General features: G+C 41.8%; 4 protein-coding genes across 4 annotated transcripts; 2 read left to right on the forward strand and 2 right to left on the reverse strand.

The window, feature by feature from the left end:
- Positions 1–2,138: 2,138 nt before the first annotated feature.
- LOC311240658 (histone H1-like) lies at positions 2,139–3,855 on the forward strand (the record flags this gene model as incomplete). The annotated part of the gene is made up of 2 exons (XM_084329230.1): positions 2,139–2,591; positions 3,835–3,855. The coding sequence occupies 2 exons, from the start codon at positions 2,139–2,141 to the stop codon at positions 3,853–3,855; spliced, it is 474 nt and encodes a 157-aa protein (XP_084185356.1).
- A 124-nt stretch (positions 3,856–3,979) lies between these two features.
- On the reverse strand, positions 3,980–4,363 carry LOC311240659 (histone H2A-like; the record flags this gene model as incomplete). Its single annotated transcript, XM_084329231.1, has 1 exon — positions 3,980–4,363. One exon carries the CDS (start codon positions 4,361–4,363, stop codon positions 3,980–3,982), a length of 384 nt encoding a protein of 127 aa, XP_084185357.1.
- A 293-nt stretch (positions 4,364–4,656) lies between these two features.
- On the forward strand, positions 4,657–5,067 carry LOC311240660 (histone H3.2; the record flags this gene model as incomplete). The annotated part of the gene is made up of 1 exon (XM_084329232.1): positions 4,657–5,067. The coding sequence occupies one exon, from the start codon at positions 4,657–4,659 to the stop codon at positions 5,065–5,067; it is 411 nt and encodes a 136-aa protein (XP_084185358.1).
- A 14,505-nt stretch (positions 5,068–19,572) lies between these two features.
- LOC311240983 (histone H2B-like) lies at positions 19,573–19,947 on the reverse strand (the record flags this gene model as incomplete). Its single annotated transcript, XM_084329622.1, has 1 exon — positions 19,573–19,947. The coding sequence occupies one exon, from the start codon at positions 19,945–19,947 to the stop codon at positions 19,573–19,575; it is 375 nt and encodes a 124-aa protein (XP_084185748.1).
- Between the last annotated feature and the right edge of the window lie 3,719 nt (positions 19,948–23,666).

Raw genomic sequence — 23,666 nt, forward strand, 5'->3', positions numbered from 1 at the left:
CGCAATTGTATATTCTCTTAGCACTTGAGATTATCAGGCAAGCAATAATCGACATGAAACTGCATTTGTCCAAGACAATGATTTTGTGCACCTTAAATTTAGCTCTCTTCGTGACATCTGTCACTGCTTTGACTTACAATATATGTTTATATATTATATAAATATATTATATATACACACACCCACACATGCATACACATCTGTCTGTACATACCTGCATATAATCCTTTTTACATGTATTTGGCATAACTTTTAATCATGGAAATGCCAGTATACAATTATAAGGTGAGAGGTGTTTTCTGATGGTGCTGAGTCGTCTCCATGAGCAGGTTTCCTCCTGTTTGGGTTATTTATTACTGATCATAAACAGATGACACAGACCGGCATGGTCTCACCATGAGCTACATGTATCGGTACCTCACTGTGGTACAAGATAATAATACAAGTATGACTCTGACAACATAGTATGTTTCATTGCTTGAGCTATTTCTTCTGAATGTATCAAAAATGTAGCTGGCAGCCTACTGTACCACATTACATTTACATTTAGTCATTTAGCTGACGCTTTTATCCAAAGCGACTTACAAGTTCTGTACGACAAGCTATCAGGAAGGGCACAACTCTATCAGCTGAGTAACAATGTTCATCAAAGTGTTGAGTGCTACAGTGTAGGTTAGTTTATTAGGACAAGTCGTGCATGACAGTATGGTTAGTTAGGGTTAGATAATTCTAAGATACTTTACTTCACAATAAGTTGAGCCCTAACAATAGAGGCCTGTATATCTGACCTATAGGCTAAACACAAACTGTAAAGTCTGTGTTGTTCTGTTTCTTCCAGTATGGCTGCCTGTAACCGTTGGTAACCACTTTCAAAAGAAAATGCCTAATTTGTGTGCAGTGGTGGTCGGTAAAACACTGCTGAAAAGCATGATATTACTGTTCCATTGTGACTTCTTTATAACATTCAGTAATAAGACACAGCACTATGTGTTGATATGATAATCTATACATATAATTTATACATAGCAACCGGGGGACCCTGATGGAAACAAGACAAACGTCTTTTTCAGGTCTGCATCCTAGATGATGATGATCCCCTTAACAATTGTGTGTATTGAGCCGTACTGTATTGTACCCATTCTGCAATCTGTTAAATAAAGTTTTCATTCATTCATTCCATTGCCTTTACTACACAAACATTCTGTGTAAGGCCTCTTTTGTGGAAATGCAGAACATGTTGACATGGTGCGTTTATGTTTGGTGATATGATGATTCATTATGAATCTACTATGTCTATTTAAACTATTGAAATATAATTAAAATAGACCAATGCAGTCATTAGTTATAGTGCTAAGTGTTCAGTGCAGCAGACTTTAATCAGAAAACACAGCAGATCAGCAATGCCCAAAAAGCATGTATTGTCAACAAGCATGCAGCAGTCTAAAGTACACAACAAACTAGCCCCCCCCCAAAGGAAAATGTAGCTACGTTTCTTGTGTGAGTTATGAAATGTTTTGCAACATTAATTAATTAAATGTTAGCTGTAATTAATATAGGCCACGTGAAACCTTCCACTGATCTAAGGTGGTGATCATCCCTCATACGAAGTCGAGGTGACCAACGCTACAGGCCACCATCAACAGTGTGTTTACCAACACCGGAAAAGCATCCATTTAAAACAAAACGCGTCACCCCAGATTACTAATCTTGCTCCCAGTCTCTAGTCAAGTAGCTCGGCTCGCTGGAAAACGAGATTATGTCGGATTATAATGCAATCTAAAGAATTGTGAGACATAAATAACAGAGAAAGGTATAGCTGCGCACCATGGTGAAGGCGCAAATTGGTGGTTTGAAGCGTCCATAAACACACCAGGGGTCTCCAAATGGTTTAATTCTGATGGCACATATTTCTGCTTGCTGACCCATTTGGCGTTAAATTCCTGCAATATTCATAGTTGTGTATTTGAGCTCTTTTTTGGCGAGGAGAAAACACAAGCGGCAGATCATTTTGGCAGCACAGAGGAGGACAGGGTGGGTTGAGTCTACATGGCTCTCATGTAGTGTTTAAGACCAGCCCTCTGACTGAGCTTCAATATCATAATTCTACTTGTGTTGAACCTGAGACAGAACGAGAGAAGATGGCAGAAGTCGCTCCAGCTCCAGCTCCCGCCGCTCCGGCTAAGGCCGCTAAGAAGAAGGCTGCTCCCAAACCCAAGAAGGCAGGTCCCAGCGTCAGTGACCTGGTCGTCGAGGCAGTGTCTGCTTCTAAAGAGAGGAGCGGTGTGTCTCTGGCTGCCGTAAAGAAGGCTCTGGCTGCCGGCGGCTATGACGTGGACAAGAACAAGGCCCGCGTTAAGACCGCTGTCAAGAGTCTGGTGACAAAGGGAACCCTGGTCCAGGTCAAGGGTACCGGAGCCTCCGGCTCTTTCAAGATCAACAAGGCTGAGGTTAAAGCCAAAAAGCCCGCAAAGAAAGTCGCTCCGAAAGCCAAGAAGCCAGCAGCCAAGAAACCTGTCGTGGCCAAAAAGCCCGCGAAGGCAGCAACTAAGAAGCCTGCTGCCGCCAAGAAGTCTCCCAAGAAAGTCAAGAAGGTAGCAGCCAAGAGTCCCAAGAAGGTAGCAGCCAAGAGTCCCAAGAAGGTAGCAGCAAAGAGTCCCAAGAAGGTAGCAGCCAAGAGCCCAAAGAAGGTGAAAAAGCCTGCTGCGCCCAAGAAGTCCCCAGCTAAGAAGGCTGCCAAGCCACTAGCAGCTAAGAGGGCAGCTCCCAAGAAGAGATAAGCGTTTGAACAGAACGTTGTCTTTAATTCAACAAAAGGCTCTTTTAAGAGCCACCCACCACTTCCATGAAAAGCAATTATTGTACTCTAGTGTGTGTGAAGGCGGCTTATCGAAGTATATAATTTAACTTAAGTATATAAATTACTTCCAGCACGGCAACAAAGCAAACTCAACTCTATAATATTATATAAATGGAGAATATACCATATATATATAGGTTCTTAATTGGAGAATGTTGATTGTTATTAAGACCGGTTTGATTAGTGGGTCCTACTAACGCAGATACTTTACCGCAACGAGTTGAGCCCTTTATTGTGGAAATACATTAATTGCTATCATTATGATGCATTTATGTCCGTGCGTAAATTACCGCTATGACACTATTCGAATGACTACGGGTGATGGCCCATTAGTGGACACAGCAGATTCATGTAATTTTATTTGTTCAGACCGGTTTGGATCACATGTTGGCACATAATTATGTTCCCCACTACCTCACATTAAATATCTACACAAGCAACCATTATATTATACAGACAAGTGGAACATTGTCTCAGAAAAGGCTCTTTTATGGACGCCCACTATTTATATGAAACAGTCACGGCTACAAAACACGACTTGTAGTTCTACCCATTTATTTATAATGTGATTAGTGATCCAGACCAGCAACATTGGCAGGTAAAGAAAATGGTCAGTTTACGAGAATTGTGGAAATACACAAATTGCTGTCATTATGGTTAATTTATGTTCGTGCATGCTGTAATCTCTCTCTCTCTCTATATATATATATATAAGAGACACTTACTATTTATACCGCTGTCCAGTATGACTTACTACCCATATTGTTTTTTTCATTTCAAATGAATCATCACTTGACCGCTATGACATGCCATTTATAATTTTATATTATATCGTTAAGCCTTCAGAACACGCACAACACTGCAGACAGACAACACATTACTTCTAAACAGCACTGTACAAGTGTACCCATTAGTGGACACGGTCAAATGTTGTAACTGTAAGACGATAAACACGTAATGTGTTTATCGTCTTACAGTTACACTCATGTCCGAGGTAGCGAGACAACAACGTAGGTTACACAACCAAATTGTATTTTGACAAACGGAAATATTGCATTTTCAAGAAGAGGTGGGTGGCTCTGAAAAGAGCCTTTGTGGGGTTTGTCGAAGAGGCTAAATAATTTACTTCTTGGCAGCCTTCTCGGTCTTCTTGGGCAGAAGGACAGCCTGGATGTTGGGCAGCACACCACCCTGAGCGATGGTCACTCCTCCCAGCAGTCTGTTGAGCTCCTCGTCGTTACGCACGGCCAGCTGCAGGTGACGGGGGATAATACGAGACTTCTTGTTGTCACGGGCAGCGTTTCCAGCCAACTCCAGGATCTCAGCGGTCAGATATTCCAGCACAGCCGCCAGATAAACCGGGGCACCGGCTCCAACACGATGAGCATAGTTGCCTTTACGCAGCAGTCTGTGGACACGACCCACGGGGAACTGAAGCCCGGCACGAGAGGAGCGAGTCTTGGACTTAGCCTTCACCTTTCCTCCGGTCTTGCCTCTTCCAGACATATTTTGTATTCTCTTTCGCCAAACGAGTTAGAAATTGAATGCAGCGAGTTGGAGAGTCGCGTTTTATTTTCGGGCTTGTGTTTTCTCACCCAATCAGGAAAGACGTTTTCTTGGCGGCTTTTCCAAAAGACGAGTCCTCCAATCCTCGTGTGAGATGTAGGCGGAATAACGAGCTCCCAGAGTGGAGACCAATCAGAAACGACTGCGCCTCCGCGTTAGTAATATAAGGCCAGAGTTCGGCACAGCAGCGTATTATTCTTGTTGGATAGAATAAGAAAACATAGTTTCTCATAATGGCAAGAACTAAGCAGACCGCTCGTAAGTCTACCGGTGGCAAAGCCCCAAGGAAGCAGCTCGCCACCAAGGCTGCCCGTAAGAGCGCACCGGCTACCGGCGGTGTGAAGAAGCCCCATCGTTACAGGCCCGGTACCGTGGCGCTGAGAGAGATCCGTCGTTACCAGAAGTCCACCGAGTTGCTGATCCGCAAGTTGCCTTTCCAGCGCCTGGTCAGAGAAATCGCCCAGGACTTCAAGACCGACCTGCGCTTTCAGAGCTCTGCTGTCATGGCTCTTCAGGAGGCCAGTGAGGCTTACCTGGTCGGTCTGTTTGAGGACACCAACCTGTGCGCCATCCACGCCAAGAGGGTGACCATCATGCCCAAAGACATCCAGCTGGCCCGCCGCATCCGTGGAGAGCGCGCTTAGATCGGCGTTTGTTTTTCTACATTCATAACCCAAAGGCTCTTTTAAGAGCCACCACCGTAATCATGAAAGTACATTCCATTAACTCATTATTTCAATATGCCAGTTTTACTAAAATCATCACAATTCTGATATTACAAATATTTAGATTAGCATATCTTGTTGGCTAAGGCAGAACACACTGCAAATTGCCATATAACATTTATTGATCCCCTTCGTGACATTTGTTATAGCAGGAGGGGAGGTACATGTAGTATAATACATACATGTCACAGAATTATATTACAGTGGACAAGTAAACATTAATAAAAAGGCAGTGTAAACAATATACAATATAATTAACTGGACATTGTAGTAGGTTCTTCCGGGAACAAGAGGCCTCATTTTGAGAAGCATCTTAGAAATGTGGGAACATAGACCCTACATTTTGAGTGAAAAGAAAATCTGGGGCTGTGGGACCATAGGGCAACACATTACATTGACCTCGATAGGGAAATTCAAAGTTTTACAGTCGAGTAAAGTAGTTTGAATATGGTCATCTGTGTCTTGTGTGTTAATTACAGCTCAATGAAAGAAGGTAGCAGTCCATAAAGCGACGTATTGCTATATTTTCATTTATATTTCATGGTGCTGTAATTAACAAGGATTTTCTCTCAAGGGCAGGTGTAGTGGGAGGAATTAGCTCAGGAGTCAATACATTTCCATCTGTACGAGGTGCTTAATTTATGTCATCAACTTTGCTATTTTGCCCATATTTTATTTTAGGAGCAACAATGTAACTGCACAGGTTCATACACTGAGACAATAGGACATTCTTTATTGGTAGTTTAAAATTCAAGATGACAAACTGGTTTTCAACTCAATGTTGCAACAATCAACAACAGCTAAAAAGTAACCCATGACCATACACCCATAATTATACATGTTCCAATCATACATATAACTCAGAGTTAGGGGGCAATAGCCTTTTTCTGCCCCTTCTCTCATTGAGGGCAGGTAGTGAGAGGAATCAGCTCAGCGACCACAGATGTCCATCTGGTTTCATGCTGAACTAGTTTGAGGGGCTTCATTCATAATGTCATTAACAGACTCAAACGTTGACACATCACTCAGAAGAAAAGATCAATCATGCCGTCCTTGTACATTTATTTCCAAGTATTTAACATTAATTCAGTTGCTATTTTACAGATATTTATTATTTTGGAACAATGTAGTTCCAGTTGATTGTGTAGAGGCTGTGGCAGGTTTCCGTGTTAGTATAATACTCTGAAGTGGAGCCAGGCAAGGAAAATACATTATTCAGAGCACAATTTTACAAACTACACACACAATGAGCTGTAACTCTGTGATAAGAGCCATAAATTGCTCCAAATGTGTCACCTGTTGGTCAGGTCAGTGCTACCAGCCCTCCTCAATCCCTCATCATAGACCTGGTTTGGACAGGTTCAGGAGGCCAGGGTCGGAGTGGGGAATTGTGTGTATTGAGCCATACTGTATTGTATTTGTACCCATTCTGCAATCTGTATTTAAATCTAAAGTATTCAATCAATCGTTTCCATATTTGTTAAACAGAGTGTTAAACAGAGAGTTAAACAGTGTGTTGCATCAGTGAGGATTATCAACTGATTTGGATGCAAATCTACTTCACAGGACAACCATTCTTTCTTTGACTGTTCTCAGCCCAGCTGCTGACTGGTGAACATTATTGTATATTTATATAGCCTATACCTGTCTTTTTTTATAGCTAGATTCTGTATTATTTGAGGTTTTTTTTAGGTGTGAATTTGCCACATTGCTCCAGGTGGGGGTAGAATAATCAGAGTGGTTTTAAGTAGCTTTCTTATTCTAATCACTGTGCCTCCTTCTGCAGAGCACTTTCGGGTGGTTTATCCTCCTTATTGCCTTGTTCAAGACAGGTTATGTGGGCTAGACATGTTGTGTAGATGTTGGGGCCAAGAAGACAAACTTGCAGAGGAACCCTATTGGCCAAACCTTAAACCCTCCCCCCACACTTTGTCTCGGCGCTCGTTGGCCTCAACAACGTCCTCAGAGAGGCTTGAAATACGCATGGGTTTGGCCAATTGAGACATTCGAGTCGAATGTCTCAATTTTCACTCAAAAAAAACAATATATATAAATACACAATACTAAAACCACCCACTAGGAAAGATTACCAATTTGTAAAGGGTGAGATTATAAAGATATATTTGGATCAGATTTGATGCATAATTCTTTTAGATGCGCAAATGGTTTTAATGTTGTGTATAAAGCCTGATTAACACAGGGCATCATTGTTGACCGGTATGATTATATGCTAATGATTTGTATGTATTTTTTTTCATTTATTTGGTTATTGGAATTACCCCCCCCCCCCTTCGTGAAATTAGGAGGGGGCTGATGGCGGTGTCGACTATGCGCGGGAAAAGTCTCCAGCGCCTCTTTCGTAGGAAGTCACTCATATAGAACTTAAATAGATAGAAAGGACACTTCTATTTCATTTTGTCGCTCGTTCTGAGACAGTTTAACCTCAATCTGACAAACTGTGTCAACATGCAATGTTGAAAATAAAGTTACATTTATATTTAATGTATTATACACGTGCAATGCATGATGTGGATTATTGCAAACAGGAACACCTCCGACCAGACGCTTGGATTCTTAAACAACCTTTAACCTTTAACCTTTGGTCTTCTTATGACAAAGCTGTGAAATACCGTCAAGTGTTGTGGTAACGTCAGTTGGGTTGGTGTGTTGTGCACTGGTTGAGCATGCAATAAAAAATATCTAACGTTATGTCGTAGTCCGGTACGTTTTTGGAGACATGTATAATAAGTCTCTGGGTTACAGTACTGTATATTTGCATATCGTATATGTCACAAATGTAACAGCAATATATACCTGTGTGTCCCTATGTCATAAAGTCATGTATGTTGTAAAAAAAAAAAAAAAACTCAGCTCGGAACTAGGCAAAATTTGCACATGGCTCGCTGACAACAAACTATCATTACACCTGGGTAAAACAGTCCATTCTCTTCTGTTCAAATAACAAACTCAGCAAGGCCGACGGCTTCTCAGTTACAGTGGGTGACAATATTGTCACAAGGAAAGATGAAATTACATACCTAGCATCCTAGAGGCAAATCTCTCCTGTGACAAAATGGCATCCAATGTAATAAAAAAAAAAAAGTCAACCAACGAACTAGATTCTTGTACCGGATCTGCTCTCTGGTAAACAAGAATACCCTGAAGACTCTGGCAGGAGCACTCATTCAAGGGTACTACGACTATGCTTGCACCTCATGGTACCAAAGCACCTCAAAGGTGCTAAAAACTAAATTACAAACATCACAAAACAAACTACTGCTTGACCTTACTTCTAGAACCCACCTCACCCCTGCCCACTTTGACAACCTAGGATGGCTTAGAGTAGACGACAGAGTACAGCAACTTGCAATGGGCCTGGTCTACAAGATACACTACACGACTAAGGTACCCATGTACATGTCAAAATACTTCCCAAAGGTCAGTGAATACCACGACCACAACACCAGAGGGAGCTCCACAAATCATGTTAAACCCAGATCCGGCTCAAACAAGGGACTAAACACGTTTCGCAATTATGCAACATCAATGTGGAACGCCCTACCCACAGCTGTAAATTAATGTGAATCACTACCCACTTTTAAAAGCACTCTCAAGGAGCACCCACGGGAGACTGCAATTAGAAACTGGCCCTGTAAATATCCTAACACAACCCCATCCAATGTACAGTACATTTCCTAACCCAGTAATATATGAGACCCTCTTCTTGGACCAAGTAAGGTTTTGTCGATAATCCAATGTACAGTTACCCCCCCCCCCCCCATGCCTACCCATCCCCACCCCACCCCACCCACCCAACCGCCTCCAATGTACAGTTACCCCCCCCACCCACCTACCCAACCCACCTCCTCCAATGTACAGTTTCTTCATCAAATGTATATACTCTCTCTTCTTTTTTTAAACTATTTTTGAATCACAAACAGTACTGTATTTGTAAATCTGGTATGTCATAAATGTATAGATGTAGCAGTACTGTCTATCTGTATGCCATGTATGTCATATGTTGATTAATTGAAAATGGGGAGTGGCCCTATTCCCCGTACCTGGTTCAACTAAGTCGATCAAAAGTCCCATTATCCAGATTCAATTAACCTGATGTTTGAATCCATGCTTTCCCTGTTCCTCGAAGGTGGCTTCAGTCTCATTAATTCGAACCAGACTTGATGCTCAGGATCAGTGCGCGCGGCCGCCTCAGCTGAAAAGACAGCAGGTGTCGACTTTCTAACGGCATTGATTGATTGATTTAAAACTTTACTAACATATTGCAGAATGGGTACAATACAGTACGGCTCAATAGCCTCGCCGACAAGTTAAATGCATAATCTATAGGCTAATGTTAAGTCCCTCATTACCCCAATCAATCAGATTATATTTCTTTAAATGTGCCTGATGGCAGTAGGCTTAATGGAATGAATAATCGAATGAGATCTATTGCTAGCGAAAATAATTAGTTAAACTCTTTCAGAATAAGTAGATACAAACAAGCCCAAATAGTATCTAATTGATACGAATTAATAGATGCTTATGAGGATATCTGTACTGTATGCGCTCGGCATAGATAACATGTACTTTATATATAAATACAGTTTTCAAGGCGTGACCCCCGAAATAACGTGTCAGAGAGGCTTGGAGCCGGCTATACAGTTTCACTATTAATCAGGTTTTAATCTGTTTCTGACATAATCCATATGCATTGAATTGATTAACCTTTGGTTTATACCAGTGACACATGTTCATCATCAGATAACAGTGCTTGAACAGATAAATGCATTTTCTCAAATGCATTCATGTCAACGGCTCATTCAATTTCTCAAATCCGTCAAACAGTGCATCTCATCAGACATTTTAATCCCAGTTACAATATCACAATAACGTGTGAGTGACAGTGATACAATTCAACAATCCACAGATTCAGATTCCTCGTAATTCATAATCCACAATCCACGCATAGACACTTCAATTTATGCTTGAATGAAACACAATCCGGGCGCTCCGTTAAGCAAATACATCCACAGCAGAGAATATGAAACTAATCAGAGCCAAAAGCCCGATAGGTTTCATTAATTAAAAATATTCCCGCGGGATTCACATTTGCAATGATCCGTTATTAAAATAACCACATGCAGTGTGTATCGCGACTCCGAGCGCCGTATCTGTATAAATATGACATGCATTATTTAGGACAAAGTAAATCTATAGGCTGAATATGATTTATTATCAGCATTTAGGTCTATTATTTTACATTTCAAAAGCCCCCTCTAGGAAAACGAAGCACAAAAACATAATTTAGAATGGTATAATGCAGATCTACACTGTGGTAATTATTTCAGGAAGCGAGCTGGCATTTATTTGCGAGGGTGTGGCCATGGTTCATCCAGTTAACTGAACTTAACCCTGCTCAGGAGCAGGTTCAAACTTTCTGATCTGTTACCATGGCGATTTAGAAAATCCGCCGTCGGGGAACGGAAATGTCTGGCTTAAGTCAAGCTATGCTGAAAATTATCCGGCTAACTCAGTTAGCCAGGTACGGGGAATAGGTCAAATGACTCCAGATGCAGCAATAGCATAATAATAATAATAGATCAAATTTATATAGCGCCTTTCATAGAAACCAAGGTCGCTTATAGCATAGCAATCCTGTCATTACAAATGTTGTCTAGAAACATATTTTAGGTTAAATGAAAATAGAAGATTTATCTTGTACATAAACATTTTATCAAGATATCATCACACACACATTATAACCACAGCGATCGTGGCTGGAATAGACCTATCGCTAAGCCACGCCCCCTTTGAAAACTCGGACAAACAACGTCAACCGTGAATGACTGTTGACGATGGCCGCAGGTAGCCCCTTTCCTGACTGTGATGCAAGCCTTGCTTCACAGTCCCGAAAGCGGCTAGGCCGCAGGAGATTTACCACAGCAGGTAATAGACCTGTTTTTTAAACATAAGTTTCAATTTTCTTTTCAAGTTTCTTTATTAGTTGTCATATAGAAGTACAGAATACTTTTATACAAAATGCTTCTTTCTGTTACGCTCCAGAGACTGTGTTAGACAAAAATAGGTAAGTATAAAATAAAATAAGTATAGCAAGTATAAAATAGAAGTCACGTACGTAGGCACAAGTGTTCAGTATGTACATATGTACAATGTTCAATGCAGAGTAGAAGTAACTGAGTTACCATACAATATACTATACAATATACTAATATACTATATAGCGCAAAGCAGAAATGGGATGAGGTACAATTTAGGTACAATTTACAGTAAGGTGTAATGAGGTATGGGTTGTAGTGCAAATTCTTTACCAATAAATATAAAGTGTGTAAGTGGGTGCTGCAGTGAGTTGTTTGTTTAAAGTGAGTGTGTGCGTGTGGATGTGTGTGCTGTGAGTGCATTTGATGGTTGTTACATAGTGTTATTGTTCGTTGAGCATCCTGATGGCCTGGGGATAGAAGCTTCTTCTGCGTCTTTCTGTGCTTGCCATGAGACTCCGGTATCGCTTGCCTGACCGCAGCAGTTTAAAGAGGCAGTTGTTTGGGTGGCTGGAGTCTTTGATAATTATCTTAGCCTTACCCATGCACCGCTTGTTGTAAATGTTCTGGTGAGTGGGAAGCCCCCCTCCAATTGTGCGTTTGGCTGAACGGGCCACTCTCTGTAGTCTGCTACGGTCTTGTGCGGTGCTATTCACAAACCAGGAGGTGATATTGCCAGTCAGGATGTTCTCTATTGTACATGAGTAGAAGTTCTTAAGGATCTTCTGACTGACTTGGAACTTCCTTAGGCGTCTGAGGAAGTAGAGGTGTTGTTGTGCCTTCTTCACAACACTGTCAATGTGTGAGGTCCATATCAAGTCCTCGGATATGTGGACTCTGAGGTACTTAAAACTGTCAAACAATCACTCGTCAGTTCCATTTGGGGTAGGCTGCTCCACAGGCCGGCAGAAGTGCTTTGAGGGGAAAAGACAGTTAGCAAACGTTAAGTTAGCTAAAAATACCAGCTAACTAACGATGAAGAAAAGTCAGACAGCAAATTAATGACCGCAAAGTTGATGTTGATAACACTGTAGCTAGCTAGCTAGGATAACACCGTAGCTAGCTAGCTAGGATAACACCAGCTAGCTAGCTAGCTTGCAGCTCACATTAGCTAACTAATAGTTTGGTCTACGTTTCTAATACATGCCGTCGAATATTATGTCTTTATGAATTTACCTTACCTTTGAGCAAACATAAGTGTCCTTGGAAATGGTCTTCACATTCAGTTGTGTATGTGGTCGACGACACAGCATAATCCACCACTTGCATTTGTCGAGTTTTCTTTTGGGCTTCGGAAAAGGTACAAAATATACTCCTCCATCCAGTCGTTCAGGGTACCTGGTGTCCGAATTACAGGTACCCCACGCACAGCGTTTCACCATCAGATATTAGCTAGATAATAAACATAGAAACTGAACTCTATTAGCCATCAGACTTCAAAAGCATATGACGTCTTTAGTTCATCCGGATCAAACTGGCTTCATAAAAAAACGTTTGATCACTGACAACATAAGACGATTACTATACGTACTAGATGCCAGCAAGGACGACACCACACCCAAGGCGATGCTGTCCCTGGATGCAATGAAAGCTTTTGATAGGCTGGAATGGTCGTATCTATGGACGGTATTAGAAAGGATGGGGTTAGGAAAAGGATTCATTGATATGATTAAAGTATTATACAAAGACCCATCGGCCATGATTACAACAGGTATAATCACCTCCGGAATATTTCCGGTATCACGCTCTTCTAGACAGGGTTGCCCTCTTAGTCCCGGACTATTCGATTTATCACTAGAACCTTTAGCACAATATATAAGACAATCCCAACTCATAGAACCAATCGTAATCAAGGGCACACAACACAAAATTAGTCTATATGCGGACAACGTAATACTGTTCATGCAAAACCCTAACACCGCAATGCCTTATCTTCTCAAGTTGATTAATGACTTTGGCGACCTATCGGGATTTAAAATAAACTGGCCAAAGTCGGCTTTCCTTCCACTGAACGCCCCTGCAAAGAATACAAGTCTTCCAGAAGAAATACCAATGGTTAAACACTTTAGATGCTTGGGAGTTGAAGTATTCCCTACCATAAGCCAAACGGTGAAACACAATTACATAGAAATCCAAAATAAAATAAAATGCGACCTTGACAGGTGGTCAAAACTTAAAAACTCAGTACAGGCACGGGTTTCAATAGTTAAGATGGATGTCTTACCTAGAATCAACTTCATCAGCTCAATGCTTCCGTTACCCCCTCCAGATGGTTACTGGAAAAAATTACACTCTTCTGCATATAAATTTATTTGGAATAACAAAACACCACGTATAAAAAGATCCACCGCACAGAGAAACAAAGCCGACGGAGGGATGGCAATCCCAAATTTTTTCCACTATTTTAAGGCGTACACTTTAAGACCACTGACAACCTGGTTTGAACACCAAGCATCAGTATCCTGGAGAAATTTAGAAGTAAATATAGTAGCACCACAGAGACTGCAGGACATAGTATACACCAAAATATCAATTAAGCAATGCGAACTGAAATTTGGCCCCATAATTACACATGCAATCCGGATATGGCGTGAAACACAAAAAAAATATTCTAATCCACATAAATGGCATAATCATACTCCCTTATTCAATAACAATGCACTCCTGATTAGAAAACGACCTATAAGATTCCCTAGATGGGAAAAGCAAGGCATACATACATTAGGAGATGTTTTCAACAAACAGGGTATTTGTAGCTATGATGAAATAGAAAAAAAGTTTAATCTCACCGGTTCCACATATCTTTTTTACGCACAATTATTGTTATGTTTGAAGACTCACGGTGTTCCATTAAGGATACCAATTGCACACCACAGATACCACAAATTTTTCTATGAAAGAGAGACATCGAGAGGTTTTGTATCAGATTTTGATCATCAATTACTAACGGCTTCGTATAAAACCCTCCACCTAGACTCTGTTTGGAGGAGGGATATACCAGACCTAGAAAAAGATTTTGATTGGCAAGAAGCCTGGGCAAATGTTCGACTTGCATCAAGGAACCCGGACCATCAACAAATCAATCTTAACTATATTCATAGGACATACTTGACTCCTATAAGACTGAACAGAATGGGTCTTAAACAAGACTCCAAATGCTCCTTATGTACAAATGGGGACGAGGGGACATTTATGCACATGTATTGGGACTGCCCACCAGTTAAGATATTCTGGGAAGAAGTGACCCAGCAATTATCAAATCTCTTAATTCTGAATATACCTGTACACCCCTCTATATTACTGCTGAATGATGTTTTTGAATATGCAGTACCTATACAACAAAAGAGATTGGTTTTATCTGGTATTACAGTGGCTAAAAAACTGATAGCATCACGATGGTTTCAACCGGAAAAAATTTGCCGAAAGGTCTGGATTCTTACATATCTCGATGTGATTTATCTAGAAATATCTACAGCAAGAATTTTGGGTCTCAATGAATCCAAATTGACAATGTGGTTAGAAGTGGTGGAGAGAATAAAAGCTAGCATTTAATGGTAGTGTCTGGTTAGGAGCGAAGGATAATGGATGGATTATCCATGGGGGGGTCCAGGGCGGGGGGTGCGAGCAGGAGCATATGTGTGTAGGGGAATAGATAGCAGGTATTAGGGGTATATCTTGTATAAGACATTTATCCAAACGATGAGTTAACTGATGTACACTGTTTTATAATGCTTGTATATCTAATCGTGTGTTGTCATGTTTGTTTATGTGTTTGTTTAAAAAATAATAAAAAAACTAAATACAAAAAAAAGAAACTGAACTCTTCACAGTGGTTTCAATCACAGACGTTTGGTTTGATGCGCCCCACAAATGGCTTTTCTGTTGATGTCAGAGTTTTCCAATAGGGTCCAGCTGCAGCCCCGGACATTGTTCTCTCACGGCAACTTCCGCCCAGCCACACGACATTTCTCCTGCTGACAGGACAATGCGCTGATTGGCGGAAAGTACGGAAGTATCTCGAAGTACGTCTGACGTATCTCGAAGTACGTCTGACGTTTCTCTACGTTAGCGAACGTTAATTGAACGTCAAAAGCAAACAAAGATGGAGAAATGCAATTACAAGGTAAGCCTTATTATTACCTTGTATTCATAAGATAAGATAAATTCAGCAGCATGGGGAGGGGGGAGGGGAGGTACAGGTAGTAGAAGACATAGAGGTACAGGTCACATAATTATAGTACAGTGGAGAAGTAAAAATAGAATAAAAAGGCAGTGTAAACAATATACAATATTATTAACTCTCTAAAATGTATTATGTTGTCCTTTTGTATTGTTTCAGTGAGGTGGAGGAATTTGACCATAGGATCAACAAGCAAATGAAGAAGGAAGGGAGACCATTTTGGACCATATAATAATACTGTAGTTGTGGTGAATGAGGTGTTGAAGGAATAGCATTATGTGTCTGATATGCACCAGTAACCTGTTTGTTCAGTGGTGAACGAGGTGTTGAAGGAATAGCATTATGTTGCCCCTACACCACATCATGTTCATATTAACATTTGTATTCTGTAGAATTATTTCTAATCATTATTCTTTATTTATAATTTCTACATATTATTGATTGGTTTGGTAAAGTAAATGGGGGTTGAAATGGTTCTTTTAAAATATTTGTATATTAATAATAAGTGTCAGTTGTAACCTTTTTTTGTTTGACATGTTTGTTTATTTTCAGTTGATGATGATTTATTTCCTCCTTTCCCGCCCATACAATACAATACAGTAATAATACAATAAAGACACAGTTGTTTAAATGTTTATTTTCTTAATTTAATTTCCTATACAATGTAGGAACCGCACAAGTGATTGAAAATTGTATTAACAGATTGCAGAATGGGTACAATACAGTACGGCTCAATACACACAATTGTTAAGGGTATGCAGACCAGAGAAAGACTTTCGTCTTGTTTACATCAGGGTCCCCCATTTTCAATTCATCATAACATATGACATACACAACATACAGATATGTATCATGACATAGATACACAGTAGTTACATTTATGACATACAAGATATGCAAATATACAGTACTGTTAAACAGAGATCCCAGAGGGGACTGTACATTGGAGGTGGTTGGGGGGGGGGGGGGGGGGGGGGTCGGGTAGGAGGGGTGGGTGGGTGGGGGACACTGTACAACTGTACAAGCAAAACTGTACATTGGAATATTGACAAAACCATACTTGGTCATTTACTGTACATTGGAGGGGGTTGGGTTACAACACAGGAGCAGAGTATAAACAACAGTACAGGAATGAGAAACAGTCTAAATGGGTTTTAACATTTTAGTTTATTTCATGCGGATATGATCTGTAATACCTGATCGGTACAATATCTACTAACCTGATCAATACAAGCCCCCCCCCCCCCCCCCCCTCTCATGGAACAAGGAACTCTTCAATCAATCACTCAACAACCGCAATCAGCGCAGACGTACTTGCTTTTGACGTTCAATTAACGTTCGCTAACGGACGTAGAGAAACGTCAGACGTACTTCGAGATACTTCCGTACTTTCCGCCAATCAGCGCATTGTCCTGTCAGCGGGAGAAATGTCGTGTGGCTGGGCGGAAGTTGCCGTGAGAGAACAATCTCCGGGGCTGCAGCTGGAGGCTACTCGAGTTTTCTGCCAGCAAGGATTTTCACTGTGATATGATTGGACAAATTCTATTTGGGGCGTGGTTTAGCGACAGGTCTATTCTGAGTGGCTGGTTTCAAGAGGGAGGGTTGATTGATTGATTGAAAATTGTATTAAAGGGGTTATGCACTGCTATTCCTAGCACTATTTGGGCAACTTTACACACTTCCTGTGAGTCTATGTAACACATCTGTAATTTTTATTCCAAAAATAATCATTGTTTTATATTTCTAATCTTGTACTCAAAACCAGCATTTTTCAGCCTCATGAAAGCAGGCTATTATTGGCTTGGCTCCACCCATTCTGGCAGAATGCTTTGAGTGACAGCCACCCACCAAATAGCTCCGCCCATCTCCCCGTCAGAGATTAGGTTTCAGGTTACATACAAATATGGTATGTCATAAATATAGAGATGTAGCAGTACTGTCTATCTATATATATATAATATGTTACCATGAATTGAAATTGGGGGACCCTGATGTAAACAAGACGAAAGTCTTTCTCTGGTCTCCATCATAGCAGTACTGAGCAGTACTGTAGCAATACAAATATGGTAGGTCATAAATATAGAGATGTAGCAGTACTGTCTATCTATATATATGTTACCACTATTTGTAAAAGCCACAACCACGTTACCATATTTGTAATAATGTAAATCATTGTGTCGTTGTACATATTGTGTATACACCGTTAGAAGCTAACATAGCTTAGCTTGGTAGCTATTGTGCTAACAACATATCCCGACGTCCGGCTCGCTGGCCGGCATGCACGCCCGACACAAAATGGTTCTCTCCTCTCTGTACACCCCCGTCCCCACGGGTACCCTGCCGGGGAGCCCATGGACGCGACAACGGCGGCAGCCGTAGGGTGCTCGAGCCCGCCGTAACGCTAGTGGTACACAATAGCTATGAGCTAACTAACGCTACGGCCGCCGCTGTTGTCGCGTCCACAAGCTCCCCGGCAGGACACCCGCGAGAACGGGGGCACACAAGGAGGAGAGAACCACCCCAAATCGAGCACTCATGCCGGCCGACAAGCCGGACACCGCGGTTGTTGTTAGCACAATAGTAGCCCACTGTGATGCACCGAGTGGGCCACCATTGATCAACATGCAGCGATGTGTAGCTTGCATGATGCGTGTGCAGTGCTTTGCCACACAGGTCTGAGAAGAGGACCTGCACATGATAGCAACCGGGAGCGTCGCGGAGCATTCAGCCTGCTGGCTACCTAGATCCACTTCAACCAGCCGAGCGTCGGGAGCTCCAGCAGCTTGTCGATGTGCTAATAGCCTGGAGCCAGCTACCGTTAGCTTGCAGAGGCTATTAGCACACCGACAAGCTGTGTAGCCAGCAGGCTGAATGCTCCGCGACGCTGGTTGAAGTGGATCTAGGTAGCCAGCAGGCTGAATGCTCAACGACGCTCCCGGTTGCTAACGCCGGCCCCGGCTGGTGCTAAGTAGCTAGCGATCGCTCCCGAGTCCCGAGAGCTAACGCCGGTCTGTCTGTCGAAGACCGAGGGAACCGCATCAGGCTTCAGCTGATTAGTGATCTTCTGGACAAACCTTCCACCCTGCAGGTAGCAAGAATGGAGGCGGGCATTACTAAAACCACAGAGCCAATCACATCACCGTGCGCTATAAACAGCGCCCTGTGACGTGCACCAGGTCGTCAAATCAACATGACCTGATTTACTAGAGGCAAAGAGGGGATGGGCTGTAGCTGAGGAATTCGCCAATATAGTATTTAGGCCCAAAAACACATTGATACGAACTCCTATTACTATAATACAATGCTAGAGACTGAAAAATGACATTTATAATGCATAGCACCTTTAAGATTGCAGAATGGGTACAATACATTACGGCTCAATACACACAATTGTTAAGGGGATGCAGACCAGAGAAATACTTTCGTCTTGTTTACATCAGGGTCCCCCATTTTCAATTCATGACATTTATGACATACACAACATACAGATATGTATCATGACATAGATACACAGTAGTTACATTTATGACATACAAGATATGCAAATATACAGTAGTTAAACAGAGATCCTAACAGATAATATATACATAATTATGAGGGCTGCTGATGACTCCTAACATCCTATCACGTTTTTAATAATGCTGTAAAGTTAAGTAAAAATGCATTTCAATATGAATTTAACAAATTAAACATGCATTTAACTATTAAGTCTGACTGACATACCAGTTTATCAGGTTTGACATATATGTATTTATATTGTAACTTTTGGTTGTTACTGTTAACTCTCCAAGAGTGTCTAACCAGAAGTTATAGATGCTATTAAAGGCCCATAGCAAACAGCTGCATGTGGAGCCAATTAGATGGCCTCAACTCAACCCTGACCTTTAACCTAACAAACTAAATTTCCCTTCCAAAATCAGTTAAATCCTAAATTCAAACTTCTCCAATCTGAAAATCTATTAGAGGATCATGTTCCACCTAGTAGAGCACTTACTCCATCTGGTGGTGAAACCAAATATGACAGGCAGCACCCTAGACATGGCCCAAGAAAAACAGAACAACAATACATCGATATGTTTATTAGTTAGTCACCTGACCTGACGGATCATTGGGATAACTCTCTCAAAACAAAGTGGGTGGCTCTGAAAAGAGCCTTTGGGTGAATACGGGTTAGATGGACAGGGAAGTTTACTTGGAGCTGGTGTACTTGGTCACAGCCTTGGTTCCCTCGGACACTGCGTGCTTGGCCAGTTCACCGGGGAGCAGCAGGCGGACGGCGGTCTGGATCTCCCTGGAGGTGATGGTCCTACGCTTGTTGTAGAGAGCCAGTTTAGAGGCTTCTCCGGCGATGCGCTCAAAGATGTCGTTAACGAAGGAGTTCATGATCCCCATGGCCTTGGAGGAAACGCCGGTGTCAGGATGGACCTGCTTCAGCACCTTGTAAATATAAATGGCATAACTCTCCTTCCTGGACTTTCTGCGCTTCTTGCCTCCCTTGGCGGTTGTCTTGGTGGCGGCTTTCTTGGAGCCCTTCTTGGGCGCTGGCTTGGCTGGCTCAGGCATGATAATCAGTCGGGACTAAACAGCAACGAATGTGGAAAGAGAAGCGCACTGCTGCCTCTTTATAGGTCAAATTGTGCAAATACAGCTGCGTGGCTTCTTGTATACGATTGGTTGAGAGGCTTTGTCGCATATTTCCCGCGCACAGGAAACTTGTTGCGAGCAAAGCCATAATAACTCAACTAATGTATTCTCTTAGCAAAACTCCATAGCCACACTTGATATTAAGCCAAGCATTAATCGACATGAAACTGCATTTTTCAAGACAATGATTTTGTGCACCTTGATAGCTCTCTTGGTGACATCTGTCACTGCTTTGACTTACAATATATATATACACACACGCACACACACACACACATACACACGCACACACACACACACATTCATACACATCTGTCTGTACATACAGCTGCATAATCCTTTTTACATGTATTTGGCATCACTTTTAATCATGGAAATGCCAGTATACATTTATAAGATGAGAGTTTTCTGATGGTGCTGAGTCGTCTCCATGAGCAGGTTTCCTCTTCTTTGGGTTATTTATTACTGATCATAAACAGATGACGCAGACCGGCATGGTCTCACCATGAGCTAAGTGTATCGGTACCTCACTGTGGTACAAGATAATAATACAAGTATGACTCTAACAACATAGTATGTTTCATTCCTTGAGCTATTTCTTCTGAATGTATCAAAAATGTAGCTGGCAGCCTACTGCACCACATTCTAAGATACTTTACTTCACAATGAGTTGAGCCCTAACAATAGAGGCCTGTATATCTGACCTATAGGCTAAACACAAACTGTAATGTTTGTGTTGTTCTGTTTCTTCCAGTATGGCTGCCTGTAACCGTTGGTAACCACTTTCAAAAGAAAATGCCTAATTTGTGTGCAGTGGTAGTCGGTAAAACACTTCTGAAAAGCATGATATTACTGTTCCGTTGTGACTTCTTTATAACATTCATTAATAAGGCACAACACTATGTGTTGATATGATAATCTATACATATCATTTATACATAGCAACCATTCCATTGCCTTTACTACACAAACATTCCGTGCAAGGCCTCTTTTGTGGAAATGCAGAACATGTTGATATGGTGTGTTTATGTTTGGTGATATGATGATTCATTATGAATCTACTATGTCTATTTAAACTATTGAAATATAATTAAAATAGACCAATGCAGTTATTATTTATTGTGCTAAGTGTTCAGTGCAGCAGACTTTAATCAGAAAACACAGCAGATCAGCAATGCCCAAAAAGCATGTATTGTCAACAAGCATGCAGCAGTCTAAAGTGCATAGCAAACTAGTCCCCCCCCCCCCGAAAAGGAAAATGTAGCTACGTTTCTTGTGAGTTATGAAATGTTTTGCAACATTAATTAATTAAATGTTAGCTGTAATTAATATAGGCCACGTGAAACCTTCCACTGATCTAAGGTGGTGATCATCCCTCATACGAAGTCGAGGTGACCCACGCTACAGGCCACCATCAACAGTGTGTTTACCAACACCGGAAAAGCATCAATTTAAAACAAAACGCGTAACCCCATATTACTAATTGTCAAGACTTTTGGTTTATTTAATATAAGGATCAGATGTGTAAAGGGGTCTAAATAAGTTAACAGGTGTTTGTGATTGGAACTGAGCATGCGCAGTTCGCGCAGCTGCCTTTCAAATGGTGGCGGGCTGTCACTTCTCACTATAGCACTGACAGGATCACATCGCCCATTGGTAAGTGGACTTTATTAAGGGATTGCAATGTTAACTTGGCTGTGTCACATATGTACAATGTAATGTATCACGTTGGCTGCTGGCTGCTAATGCAGCCTGCGGATAATGTTTGCATAGTGCACGGTGTTAGTGATGCTGGCTGAATGAATGAACGTTGTGTCTGAATGTTTGCCGCTAGCTTATGGCTAGGCTAACGCACCTCGCCGTAGGTGCAAAGCTGAACTAGTGTCCTGGTGGCTTTCCCGGTTTGTCACGGTGAGATTCATGTGGGGAACTTTGGTGTGAGCGTGTGTGTGCTTTGATGAGAACTGCTATCTTGTCCGTTGTGTGTGGGGAGCTTAGTGGCTCGTATCTCACGGAGGAGGAAGTAAACATTGCCATGCGTTCTGGGAAATGAAGTCATTCTAGTTCTCCCTCCTCTCACCCACAATTAAAGGGGACATGACATACTGGTTTGATAGTGTATAGTGTAATGTATATATATAAATATAAATTATATATATAATATAATATATAAAATGGATAGTGTATGTATATTGATATTAATATTAAGATTGATTGATTGATTGATTGGTATTGATATATATTGTATATTAATATTATGATTAATGTGTATGCACTGCATTTTGTTCTGTTTCACAGGTTTTTGACCTATGGTAAGCCTGTGGTCAACTGTGGGAATTATAAAGGTTGTATTGTGGAGAAAACATCTCAACTAGTTTGTTTAAATAAACAAACTCTAATGACTAACCATTGAGTCATCCATTGTGTGGTGCCTGTCAGCCCTTTCGGAGGGATTCAAATAGAACATTTTTGAAAGATCCGAACAGTCAAAAACCAAGGCCCGGCTTTCAACCAAGTAGGCCGGATGATCTTGGAAGCAAGGACAACAAATTAATTAATTAAAGAGACTGCTTAACCCATCTGACTGTTAGCTAACAGCCCATCCATACTGCCCCCTGTACATCTGCTAAACCTGCTAGCCGAAGACAAAGAGCTGAAGCCAATAAAATGGAACAGTCGGAAAACAAGACTATTAAGCCCAGTTGGGAGAAAAGCTCATAAGTCAACGGTCGAAGAAGGAAAAGTTAGCAAGATGGCAGCGACAGAGGAGGAGCTGGAGAAGCTGAAGCAGAGGCGTTCAGCAGCCCAGACTGCTTTTTCCAAAAAAGCCAACCATCTCATCAAAAACCAATGGGCGATGTGATCCTGTCAGTGCTAGTGAGAAGTGACAGCCCGCCACCATTTGAAAGGCAGCTGCGCGAACTGCGCATGCTCAGTCCCAATCACAAACACCTGTTAACTTATTTAGACCCCTTTACACATCTGATCCTTATATTAAATAAACCAAAAGTCTTGACACCTCCCACTTGGCCGACTGATACAATCCAAGGAGGCCACTAAAATACAGGCCACTATAAATACAAGTCACTAGAGTGTTAATGGGCATCTCAGCCTTAAATCAAACTGTTGTAAGTATCTACATTAAAGTGCTTTTAACCAAGTGTCCTTCAAAGGTAAGTGGGACATTGTGAACACAACCCGCATCATGAACACAAACTAACTAAGGAGGTGGGCCCCACCACCTTTCCTCCTACTGAGTGTAGGTTTGCCCTTGAACCACTCAGTTGCCTCACAGGGTTACCCGCTAACTAAACAAAAGAGAGTCACAAAGTCTTTTGGGTACCCGATGGTGAGGACTTCTTCTGCTGGTCTTCAACCGGAATCAGGACCACCAGCCTCCGCACATCCCTGCGAAGGACGATGGTTGTGGGCAGGGTAAAGTCCTTTGCCCGGGGCCTGGATACATGGGGGGCAGGAAACCCTAGGCAGGTTGTGACATCCGCGTCACGGACCACCCCCTTCTTGTCTGGATACGTGAAGACGATCCGGCCGAGCCGGAACTGTCCTCTTAAGGCATTCTGGTCTGCGATCCAGACCACATCTCCAACCTTGACACTCCTCTCTGCTCGGTGCCACTT

Source organism: Notolepis coatsorum (genome assembly GCF_963971535.1).
Source record: "Notolepis coatsorum genome assembly, chromosome: 14".
Taxonomy (NCBI): domain Eukaryota; kingdom Metazoa; phylum Chordata; class Actinopteri; order Aulopiformes; family Paralepididae; genus Notolepis; species Notolepis coatsorum.